This window comes from Chaetodon trifascialis, chromosome 16, assembly GCF_039877785.1.
Source record: "Chaetodon trifascialis isolate fChaTrf1 chromosome 16, fChaTrf1.hap1, whole genome shotgun sequence".
Taxonomy (NCBI): Eukaryota; Metazoa; Chordata; class Actinopteri; order Chaetodontiformes; family Chaetodontidae; genus Chaetodon; species Chaetodon trifascialis.
This window is the reverse complement of record NC_092071.1, coordinates 1,866,100-1,878,671: the sequence shown is the minus strand read 5'-3', so window position 1 is coordinate 1,878,671 and position 12,572 is coordinate 1,866,100. Positions and strand designations below refer to the sequence as shown.

The 12,572-nt window shown below is 45.2% G+C and overlaps 1 protein-coding gene across 1 annotated transcript; it reads right to left on the bottom strand.

The window, feature by feature from the left end:
- Positions 1 to 311: 311 nt before the first annotated feature.
- LOC139345171 (ubiquitin carboxyl-terminal hydrolase 2-like) lies at positions 312 to 11,665 on the bottom strand. Its single transcript, XM_070983689.1, has 12 exons — positions 9,625 to 11,665; positions 5,347 to 5,394; positions 5,126 to 5,249; positions 3,696 to 3,807; positions 3,504 to 3,614; positions 3,030 to 3,094; positions 2,831 to 2,934; positions 2,632 to 2,712; positions 2,451 to 2,529; positions 1,680 to 1,787; positions 1,474 to 1,594; positions 312 to 1,211 (listed from the first exon to the last, which is right to left on the bottom strand). Exons 1-12 carry the CDS (start codon positions 9,808 to 9,810, stop codon positions 1,106 to 1,108), a joined length of 1,245 nt encoding a protein of 414 aa, XP_070839790.1. The 5' UTR covers positions 9,811 to 11,665; the 3' UTR covers positions 312 to 1,105.
- Between the last annotated feature and the right edge of the window lie 907 nt (positions 11,666 to 12,572).

Here is a 12,572-nt window from a genome sequence, read left to right as displayed (position 1 = left end):
TGGAAACAGCTCAGTGACACTAAAAATATCAGTGTGGCCTCGTCTTTACCTGCGAAACACCTGGTTTGAACAGACATTAAAAAAAGCTGCACAGCAGTCGAAGTCTGAAACTCAGCTTTTAACAGACGCTCGTCGAGTCTTTCATGAGGTATAAAATGTCAGATGTGGTTGCTGCCCCTGTGTGGTGCCGCTTTAATCTGTTCAACTGAACAGTGAACAAAATATCAAACATTAAATGTTTCACTGCTCTGACCCTCCTCAGCTGTTCCTCCTGAAAAAGGGTTAAATGGAAATGACACACGCGTGGCAGCTCAAGTTAACATTGAATTTTAATCATTGATAGAATCTGAACTGACTTCAGATATAAAGTCAGCAACATTATTGCTGGAAGAAGAAGTGTTGATGCATTTTTACACAGCTGCTTTGGTTTGTCTGGAGTTCCCACAGTACAGGTACATTCACCGCGCTGCGCATAAATACTGTACAAAAATAAAATGTGCTTTGACATAAAACATCCGTCTCCACTGGAGGATTCCCATAAGGCCTTGTTAATGACATATAGAGCAAGCACTTTCAGTTACTGGCATTATGTTAAATACAATAAATTAGATCTTGCAGTTGGTGTGTGAGGCATTTTTCAAGGCTCCTTCAGGTTAATATTCCAGGTTCAAAGTGCATTAAGAACCCACTCGAGGGGGTTTAGATTCAGGTCGAGGCACAGCTGTAAAACGTCTTCTGGAGTGAAGAGAAGACGAGCAGAAGAGCTCAAAAAAAGACATTTTAAGCTCGCCTCACAGCTGAGCCTTGAGCCGAACTTCTACACTTTTCTGGACGACAGAAGAATCATTTTCTCTTGACTTCCACCCAACTTCTGAGCTCAGCTTGTGATCCTGAAGCACAAACGTGCTTCCACGAACACGCCTCCCCCTCAAAAACACAGAGAGGACGCTCGCAGGGCGTCCTTTCACAGCCACTCGTCTTTGTGCTGCACACTCAGTCTGTAATGGCAGCACTCTCTCCACCAGGTGGAGCTCTCTCACAGCAGACAGTGTCTGACTCCTTTTTTAGGCCTGGTCTGGGGCGGCTTATCACCCCTCTGCAGCCTCTACAGCCGGCACGTCTGATATTTGCTGTTTGAGGAGGGGGCCAGTTCGTAGAAGAGGACGTAGGCGTTGCTGCTGCGAACTTGGCTGGAGGACACTGGGCTCACCCTGCACAGACAACACAGGACATACTGGACTTATCACACTGACCGCCACAGAGGACTCGAATTCTTTGATTAAATATGGCCACAGAGATAACACCACACAGCGGTCGCTCCCAGCCCTGCATGCCAACATGCAATCAGCACATTTAGTTTGCCAACAAGCTGATGCACCTTTATACATCCAGAATGAGGTCACTTCCATCTAACAGCAGGAGCGGCTGATAGCTTTCTGCCAGTCTGATAACATGATGATAATACCACGGTACCTGGAGTCGTTGTAGCTGTACCACTCCCCCAGCGCCGGGTTCCTGCAGTAGGCGGTGTAATGGCCCCCCAGAGCGTTTCCAGAGTGGTTGGACACAGCATACAGGTTATACACAGCACGCTCTGCATGGACAGACAAACACTGTGAGTCAACACCAGGCAGGCCTCGCTCAGCAGATCCAGCGGCTCGTCCTCGGCTGAGGCTTACCGCTGCTCTCGGAGGCAAACTCCCGCAGGTCCAGCTCTTTGAGGGGGAAGTTGACGAAAGTGGAGAGTTTGCTGGCTCGAGTGTTTGAGTCGGAGAAACGCTTCAGGTCTGAGAGGAGAGAGGAGTCAAGGAGCCGACACGGGTTCAAAGTAACATCACGCCACTGTCAGTCAGACTGTCGCCATTTCTGTGTCCTATGTATGTTCTACTTCAGAGGAAGCACATGAATTATTTAGACTTATTTACTCCACAGCACCTTATTTTAATCTGTTTTTAAATGTGTGTGTGCATTTAAAGCTGTAATGCTTCATTTGGCCACTTGGGGGCAGCAGAACAAGTCACTGTTGAATTTGTACTCATCCAGCAAACATGACGACTCTTTAGAAGTGCTGTTTCTGAACACCTGGTGGATCTGAGTCCAATATCGACTCCTGAGTGAAACATCTGGCTCTTTGGCTCCTTTATGTCCCTTTTCTCAGAAGCTAATCGCTAACTGTCCACCTGCCATCTGGTGCCGGGCAGGAAGTGGACAACAGGTTTATAAGTTTTATTGCTGAAGAAAGCTGCTGCTGCTGGAATCGAGGTTGATGAGAGCAGATTCTGTCTGAAGACGTCATCGCGTGCACCATAATATTCATTAAAGATCAGATAATGTGCGACAGGATGCTGGCTCACTGAGCAACACCAAAACCACCCACATACTTCTGGTGTATCAGTGACTTAGCGTATGCTAATATGCTAGCAGGAGGTCTGCATCACAGGAAAGGATACGAAGCACGAGGATCTGAGGGAACTTCTGGATGCTGAATCTTTTGGTGCATTTCCTTCTGGCTTTGCATTTGTTGCACGTCTGAGAGGGAGACAGAGCGGGCAGTGAGACGCTGCTGCTGTATAGTTCGTATTTCATCTTTACAAACATGTGGAGGGCGGTGTGCAGTGCGAGGCTTCTTACCGGCCTCTCCTCCCCGTCCAGCACGTCCTCTTTGGTAAACAGTCTCAAGCAGTCTTTGAGAGTCACTTCGCTCGAGCTCTTCTGTGGAGACAGAGCAGAAAACAGCTACAGGAAAGCTCCTTCACACCTGACGCCCGACTTATTTTCCAACACTATTCTACAAAATACACCTTTCTGAGGTGTGTGCGTGTGTTCTGACCTGTGCGACAGGTATGGATAGATCCCAGAATGGATCAAACACGGTGGAGCGGAAGCCACAGACGGTGCAGGTCACAGAGCTCTTCAGCTGTCCAACAAACAGATCTACAGGCACAAACAAGAGGTGGACGGTCACATGTCAGAGGACAACTCAAGGACGGCTTCAGGTCGTTATGCAGCCCTCGAGGTAACTCTCTTACCAACTACTTTGCTGTCTTCTCTCTCCAGGTACATATTCCACATCCGCTTTCCCTTCTCATCATCCCTGTGGATGAAACCAAACAGCAGAGCTCAAGTCAAACGTCTTATTGAATGAAATGTGTCTCTTTTCTGCGGATGGACGCCGCTTTGAGACGCCGTAAAGATTCTTCCGGAGGATGGCCGGTTCAAGCCCAGAAAAGCAGAATCAGTAAAGTGCTTTCATTGAACATATTTGGGCATCAGCTCTTCAAATGGCCACATACAACTACAAACGCTTGCAGGTAATTAATTACGTAGTAATTATAAATAAATACACAGTTTATTTCCATGTTTTCGAGCGTTGCAGCCCAATCAGGCATGCAGCAGAGCTTACTTTGGCAGCACGAAGTGTCAGTAACAGAGCGGGTTATGAGTGACTCATTAGGAGCAGAGGTGATGGGTGGTGCTGGTGGTGCTGGTGGTGCTGGACTTACGAGAGGTGGTCAAAGTCCTCGATGGACACCTTTGGGCGGACTGTCACTCTGTTCACCTCATTATGGAGCCCATCCAATAAGAAGCGCAGGAACTCCTGGGCGTCCTGTTGACTGCACAGACACAAACTGAGTGCTTTTTTATTTCCTGAATCATCTGAATGAAACGGCTCGCGAGCCGGAGGGAAAACTTACTTGCAGCCCACGAATTTGGGAGCGTATCTCTGGATCTGGCTCTTGAAATCTGAGGGACTGATGGCCTCAATGCTCACTGAAGTCCACAGGTTCTGAGTCAGCTTTGCAAACTCTGAGGCAGCAGGCGAAGGGAAGAGAAACAACAACAGAAAATTTAAAGCGGGCTCATTTTAAACAAGCTGGATTTTCCAAGACGTCATTTTGAGAGTAATCTGCCTCTCTGCCTCCCTGAGCGCCTGGATTTTTCTAATAGAGTAAAAAGGTCAATAATGGCTTCATCATCAGCATGCGTGATAAATCTCAGCTCGAAGTCCAGCTTTAACTGCACCTCACCAGCGAATCGGACTGGCTCAAGAGCAATCGTACGACTGTGACATAATGACATTTGTCCAAAGTAGGCCATGCGATAAGGCCGGAGTGATTTCAGCGCTCTGATGAGGAGTTATTACCTCGATGTGTTGAAAGATCTGGAACAGCGGAACTACAGTTGAGAATATTTTGCATTTAAATTACCGCAGACAACAGAGACGTTATGCAAATCATGATACAAAGGACACTAATAATAATAAGAAGAATAAAATAATAAAAAAATGTATTCGTAAAGCATTCTTCATAAAAGCACTGCAGCTCAAAGTGCTTCACATAAAAAGACAGGATGAGCATAAAAACACAGATAGAAAATTAACGATGGAGAATAAAACCCATTTGGCCTTTATGTGCACGCTCGTGAAACTCTGATGTAAACAAGCGTAACAGAGCCTCCCGGTTTCCCAACGGACACAGATTCATCGCCGGACTTGACTAACTGAGCCTATTTCAGCCAAACCCTGAACGTCGTCCTGCAGCTTTGACCTCACTGTGCTGGTTATCTCTGTCACAGCCCAAGCTGCCCTAGAAAAAACACCCTGTTGTGGTGCTGTGGGGGCTATAAAACACAACGCACAGCCTTTTATAAGGTGAATGAATAACATCAGATGGAAATTAAACCCACTGAATAGCAGTAATAAAAAATGTGTCCCAGCAAGGAAATGCAGCAGGAGAGAGGACACAGAGCGATCATGAAGACAGCGACAGAAAAGACATCCTTGAGCTAAATGCTGGGAAAATAAATGACTTTATTCAGACATGCACGCTGGAGGTAGAGAGAAGTTTCTGTGCAAACACACCCTTTAAAAAGCTGTGGAGGTGAGATATTCTCTCTCACTGTGCGTTGCAGTCTTATGTGGTCTGCTGGCTGCAGACTGCAGTGAGTTTGTGTCTGATCTGAGTGCGATGAGAGTGATGTTTTCGCCGACAGAAAGCTGCAACGTGCAGTTTAAAGTGTAGAAAAACTGACAATGTGTGACCTACTGTTGAGCCACAAAGTGACCCAACACGGACCAGGCGCTACAGAGGTCTACGGCGTCCTCGCGATCTGAGTCTTGGTCTACCTTCCATGAGGGCGGCGCTGGTCCTGCAGTTGTTGTTGAGGTCTGCGCGATGGACGTTCCTCAGGCAGTAATCTCTCAGCTCGGGAGTGTTACTCAGACACTGCAGGATCGAGTTCATGAAACACTGGAAACCACAAAGAGCAAAAATCACAACAATGCAGATCCAGACTCAACAGATGGAGGCACAGTGTCAGAGCACGAAGCGACGTGGAGGCACTCACAGTGTTGCCCAGGTTCCTCAGTCCCACCAGGCCTTGAGGACTCTTGTTCTAGTCGAACAGAAAGGGAGGAGATTTAGTTCCCTTGTGCAGGAGTTGAACAGATGAAGTGTGAGAAAGAAACACTTTATTTACAACTCAACAACAACAACAACAACAACAACACTGCAAACGTGGTCATCAGGTCATTGGAACGAATAATAAGAAAGATCTCAGCTGGCTTCACCTGCGGGTCATTCACGGGGTCGAGTTGGGCTACAGCTTTGTTTTTAACATCTTCTTTCTTCAGCTCAGGATTGAGTCAATGTGAGCACTATTAATCACTTTTAGGTGTTTGAGTCCTCCTGAACAAAACTTATCACGTGAATTTAACACGATTTAAAGTCCGAACTGAAACTATAAATGAATCATAGAGGCTGGCGGTCCTCTGGGAGCTGTCGTGTGTGTAATTAAGACGAACTGATGCTAAAGAGACACAATTTTCTAAAAGTGTTTGTATGAATTAAAGCAGGTGATGGATATTTACTGTTTCCTTGGTCAGATGAGCCTGTGCATGCTGTCAGTGTGACGACACTCCTCCAGTGTGAATAAGCCTGGACGGCCCGCGTGGCTTTCATTCACTGTGCAGCATCTGACGGTCGCATTGTTGGCAGCTCTGTGGATGTCAGCTACTGTTCCACGCTTTGTTGAAACAGCACACAGTGTCCTGACTCGTCCCGCACCGACGAGCCACCAGCCACCGCGGTGACATCACACAAGCACGTGATGCAGACCGGAGAGAAAAGCTCTACGGAGAGGCAGCAGGACGCGGCGTGGTGTCGAGTTCACGTGAGGAGTTTCGCATCACCGCCCGAGCTGACGGCCGGCTGGTTCGGTTTTTGACACGTCTGCTGCCACCGTCCAGTACTGTGGTGTTAATCAACGGCAGGTCAGACGGATGCACCACAGGTCTGCTGATGGTGGTACTTTAAGATCGAGACACAAGCAGCTCGCTTTTACAACATTTAGACCAGCTCAGTCATGAATGAAGCCTTTGAAAATGTGTAAACACTCAGATTAAAATGATCTAAATGTCGCTCCATTGGGAAAACACAGTCACTTAAATGCCGTCATAACACAGATAATCTAAAAATATTTCACTTTTAAACTAAGTTTAGCATCTTCTGACCTGCAGATCATTAAAAATGCTTCCTGGGCTGCTTTAATGTGGGCCTGGAAAGTGAATATATGACTAAAAAGTGCTGGTTTCAGGTCAGGTTTGGGCCGTTTTGTCTTCTAAAGCTTCAGGTTTGCATGTGTTTCTGGTTATTTTCAAGAGTAATTAAAGAAGAAAAGGTGTCTCTCTCCATATGATGCATCAAGCAGCAGTTTCAGATATCGGCCTGAGCAGCCGGGTTCAGGTTGAGTCTTAGAGGCACGTCTGAGTTTTAGGCCTTTGCATCGCAGAAGGTGAGAACAAAGCAGAAAAGAGTCCATCTAAAGTTCACCGGCCTAATGAGGATCATCCCTGATAAACACTTTCTGAACTGTTTTTCCTGTAGCGACGCCAGTTTTTGAGTGGTAAGAGGTGACACGTTGACCTGCAGCTCATCCTGAACGAGGGAGCGTAGTAACAGTGTAACACGATCAGTGTGGCACCGTCACGCGCCGACGCCTCTGCTGACGGACGACGAGCTGCACGTGGGAGTTAGAGCGCCGAGGCAGCGACACACCGAAACCTCCACACAAACATGGACGCACACAAACTGTGCACGGCCTCACTTTCTACCTGCGTTACAGCGGCCGGACTCGGTGATACGAGGTGTGGCTTAGAGTGCAGAGCTGAGCAGAAACAGTGTTGATAACGACTTGCTGACCCTTCACATTAGACACCTTGATTAAATGTGAACATGTCGGCGGGAACTGCACGTCCTAATGCGCCGTTATCTCGATCAAGACTGTCAGGTTTAGTGCCTCATGTTGCAAAAGCTTTCCAGCTCTGAAAACAGGCCTGTGACAGTATGAGCGACCAGCTGCCCTCTTGGCTGAAACCTGCTTTCCTTCTCGCCTTTGTGTTTCTCTTCTTCTCTGCAGTATTTGAAGGTGACCATATGGTGCGAGTCCCAATCTGCTGCGCCGCTGAGAATACTGACCGGCGGCACGCTCAGCAGGCGGCTTGTGATTTAAAAGACTCGTCCAAAAACCGGGGAAGTGGTGCGTTCAGGTGCTCCGAGCCACAGCCAGAAGGCTCTCCATTGGTTGGCCTGACTTCAGAGAGACGGACGGAGCTGGAGAACGTGATGTCCTGAATGCAGCTACGCATTCCTGCTTAAGGCCGTGTAACATGTGACTGTTGTCCTGCACTCGAGGTGCCGGCTATGCCTCTCCTTCCCTTCAGCAGCATAAACACTAAACCTCTGCTACATCCAGCAGGGCCGGGAAAGGTCTCAGAATACTCAAGTAGAAATACTAGTACTCTCATAGAGTGCAGTAAATAATACTGACTCATGCAAAATGCACCGTGAGTGAAGTTACCTGAGGAGCGAGGACAAAGGCTGCCATGCTAACAGCTCTGTGAGGCCTTCAGCTGAATGCTAACATGTTCGAAATATTAGCTCACTGTTTTTGAAGCTGACCTTGTTTACATCTTAGTTGAGCATGTTAGCATGCTAACATTTACTCATTAAAACAAAGTGCAGCTGAGGCTGATGGGAAGGTCACTTTGCAGATATTTGGCCATAAAATAAACACTGGACACGCTGATGAAGGCTGACTGGCAGAGCTGCAGATAATCTGCTGTTCTGAATCACTGAAGTCATTTCTCAAGCATAAATGCCAAATTTCCCTGATCCTGGCATCTCATGTGTGAGGAGCTGCTGCTTTTATTTGTCTTATGTGATGGGAAACTGAATATATCTGACAACGCCACTTTGGGCTTTTTGTGATGGGCATTTTTTAACCAAACCGGCCTGATGAGGTACCAAATGGAAAACACAGGAAGTCATGAGGACTAATCCTCTGGGCACCATGAACGTTCAGTGGCTGTGTAGATATTTCTGTCCAGGCAATACGTGCTGACGCTGATGTCCACTAATAACACCCCGTCAGTATCAACAGGGACTCGTGCAGCTGGTTACTTCATCCACACTTCAAACCCGCATGGACACAAAGCTGTGTGGGCAGCTGCGTGCTAACAAAATGCACAATCCCCACGATAAGGTGACAGCCTGAGCACATTGCTTATCAGCAGAGCCCTTTCCCATTATGCAACTCGCGTCACGCTCGAACTGTGCAGCCGTGTTGTGATCCTGCTTGTTTTTTTGTGTGCTTACAGCTCAGACCTCCACTTCAGGCCTGATGAGAGGCTAAAGGTCAGAGCTGGACCTCCGTCTGTGGCCTTCAGACGGCGTCAAAGCCGAACAAGACGCTGAGAAGAGATTTAAAGATTGTTTCTTGGTACATTTTCATGCATGAACTCCTGGCCTGACTCATGATGTTCTGAAATGTTGAATATATATTTGATCGTCAGGCCTCAAACCAAACATGAACACCGAACAAACTTCAAAACACAAAAACGCACAGCTGTCACCAAAGCTTGTAATATATTTGAGTGAAATGTGTATATTTGAAACAAGTGCAAGAAGATTTTTCTCCTCTCTGAAAGTAAAACATCCAAAATCCATTAAAATGGTTTAATATAATGAATGTTTGCGTCCTACAAACACACATCTTAATACACACATGTGAACTTACAAAGGGCCTCTGATGGAGTGTAACTAAGTACAGTTACAGTTACTGGACCTAAGTACAATTTAAGGTACTTATATGAGTATTCTGTACTTTTTACTCCACTACATTTAATTAGCAGCTTACGTTACTTCACAGATTCAGATTATTACTGCAAAACATAAAAGCACATAATAAATGATGGTGTTTTATAGGTTTAGTTACTCAGCAGCACATAAAGTAATCACACTTGGCCGCACCTTTATCAGCTGTGAGGCTTTCACATGAGTACTTCAACAATTACAGTCCGGTCACGCATTAAGTATTATTCTGAAATGAGTCATTTTGCACAATGAGCATATTTTTACTTACTAAGAAAATTTTGATGCTAATATTTTGTACTTTGGATTTTAAATGAAGGACTTTAACGTGTAACAGAGTATTTTCACAGTGTGGTATTAGTACTTCTACTTAAAGATCTGGGTACTTCTTCACTGCTGGTGAGTTCACACACAAAAAGACATTGTGAGTGAAAACAGGTGAGACAGAGCAGAGCTGCAGAGGCGGTGGACTCACCTTGGCCTGGTTGATGATCAGACCCATGAAGGTGGACACCAGCTTGGACCCGGACACCGCCGGACTCTTCCGCTGCAGCTCGGGGTCCTCTCCGGGTAAAGCGGCCGGTTCCTCCGGCACCGTCACCGTGTAGGAGTGTCGCAGAGACGGCATGTTGGCGCTGCTGATGGCTTTCCGAAGCTTCATCCAGTGCGGCTGAAGGACTCAGTGAAACCCGCCGACGGTCCAGCGGTCAGGTGAGAGTCAGTCGATGCTACTTCACCTGCAGACTGTCGCTCTCTCTGTCGCACCTGCACGTAACCGTCCTCTGCTGCAAAGCACGAAGAGGTGGCGCGTGTCGGATTTTTACTGCGTGCTCTGAACGTCCCCTCCCACCCTGTCAGCACGGACGCTGCCTTCGGGGCCTGTAGGAAATATCACAACTGTGGCAAGTTTTGCTCTTGGTGCTTTAAAGAAGCTGTGAAAAAGCAACATGACAAAAGTAAAAGTACTCATTAAGCAGAATGGATCGTTTCAGAATAACAAGTGTTTAATGGATTATAATCATTTCATGCGTTCATCACTTTAATGTTACAGCCGGTAACTTTAGATACTGCAGTGTAACTTAATCTATGAATCTATTAGTTATTTACTAGGTTTGAGGTACTTTTACTGAAGGTTTGAAATGTCTCCAGTTGTTTCCAGTGAAAAAGTCTGAGATATAATCGCCCTTTCAGACTAAATACATACTGTAGTGAATATTTTTGTCACAATATTTAAAAATTATCCCCCAGACGGGCAGCTAAAGACTGAAAGAGCTCCAAAACACTGAGTTTACTCACCTCTTCAGTCAGCGCATGTGCCGATTATGGAGAATCAGAAACTCTTTGAGGGACCATGTGATTGTACTCATTGGTGTGTTTTTTATAAGTCCACCCAACATTCAACAAGATGGCGCTAAGAACAAGGTGAGCCTTTGCAGTTTGCACTTTCACTGCACAGGTGATTTTAAAACCACAGTTTTTCTGAATTACTGCAGAAAAAGATTTGTTTGCTGGCAGAAAGTAAAAGCTCTCATCAGCTTTACTGCACCTTCAGAACGAGACATGCTGACCTTGACTTTGGTCTTTGGACTGTGGCTCAGACTTGACACAGAAATAACCTGATAGTCTGATAAGAAGCTCAATAGCTGCCTTGTAAAGGTCCTTGAACCTTCTACATTTCCTTTAATCTTTAAGCCATAACAGAGAACATTAAAACGATTGAGAACATTGCTTTCACGTCACGTACCGCGGCACGCTCAGCTAATGAATCAGGTTTTATACCCATGTATGTGGTGAAGGGTGACAACACACTGAACAACACGAAAGGTCCTGGAGGAGGATGGACTGAAGTGTGGACGAGAGCTGTTCAGATGTTAATATTATTATCATATTTACTTTGAATATTCATCGTCTCTGCACAATGAAACAGCTTCATTTTGGACACAGTTTAAACTTCCCTAATCTGTAATAAGTTTGACCCTCATGAAGCCACACTGGATCCAAAATATGTAGGAAATTAGGACGAGGTTTGTATGTTTTCACAGAAAATACTAAAAACCACGATGTGTGAGTTTAAAATGTCCAACATTAGTAATGTCGACTTCAGTAAAGATTAACACACAATGCAGCTGACATCAATATAAAAATGACAGGCAGTAAATGACCTCCATGGCCTTTTGTTTAACTCTGTTCTAAAGACAAACCTAAATGAATTATTAACAAATGATATCAATAAAGCTTTTACCTAAACAATAAGACATTTAGCTAAATGTTTATGGACTCGTTGAATTAGGACAGATTAATCTGGATGTGTTTCAGATAAGAGCAATGTGCTGCACACCCTGATAAGAGCTGTCGTTAATGATCACCCCTGAAAGCCACGTTACGTAACCAGAGAACATACATGCAGTAAAAATGATCTCAGACAGATTTCAGGTCGGTGTTGTTGTCAGTGACGGAGAAAATGACTGTGAAAGAACTCACACTGACTCTCCGCTGAAACAAAGACGATCCCTTCAGTCAAACTTTGCTCCTCCACCCTCAGGTGTGAGGGAATACCTGCAGCAGCATTCATGTTTGAGCAAACCCAGGTAATCCTTTTCCATATACAGCACAGTGAGTCACTGCCTTCACAAAGACAAGTGAATCATGCACAAATACCAGCAACATGACAAACAGAGCAGCCATTCACGTCATCATTTATGTACTAACGCCTAATTATTGCAGTTTTATTGAGAAAATGTGTTGTGTTAGATATTCTGTATGTTTTAAAAGGAACTCCTTTGCATTTAGTGCAAATTGTCCTTCATTTGATTGCAAGCTAAAAAAAGTTAGAGGAGAGCCAAAAGGTCCAGATGTAGATAAATAAACATCACATAAACTTTGCTGCTGATGATCTTTCGATGTATTAAACGAGCCTAAAAGTCCACGTCTGGCAGGACTGACACACGTCTTTTATCTGTTTCCTTTGTGCTCCTTTTACTACGGCTGTTTTCACTGTTGATTCATGATTTGGTAGAATTTAGCATTTTCATGATTAGCATACCGCTAACCAAACTAGCCACGATGCTAGTATACATTTTGATAGCTAACTGACTGTCAGCTCTGTGTACGTTTAGCTCTTAATAATCTTTGGGTGCCTTTGTTCTGACAGACCATTATCCCAATTTTCTGCACTTTTCTGGCTTTAGAAAACACAGATGTCTCATTTAATAGCTTTAAAACTGAAATGATGGCAGCAGGAAAACAAACAATACAACAGTTGTTTAGTGAAGCCAATGTTTAGCGTGGGTAATAAGTGATAATGATAAATAAAGTCTGACACACACTCAAACATACACACCCACATATTTTGTAACCATAGATACACAACATGATCAGTGTTAATCACAGAGGAGGAATCAAAATCATCCAATCATGTTAGCT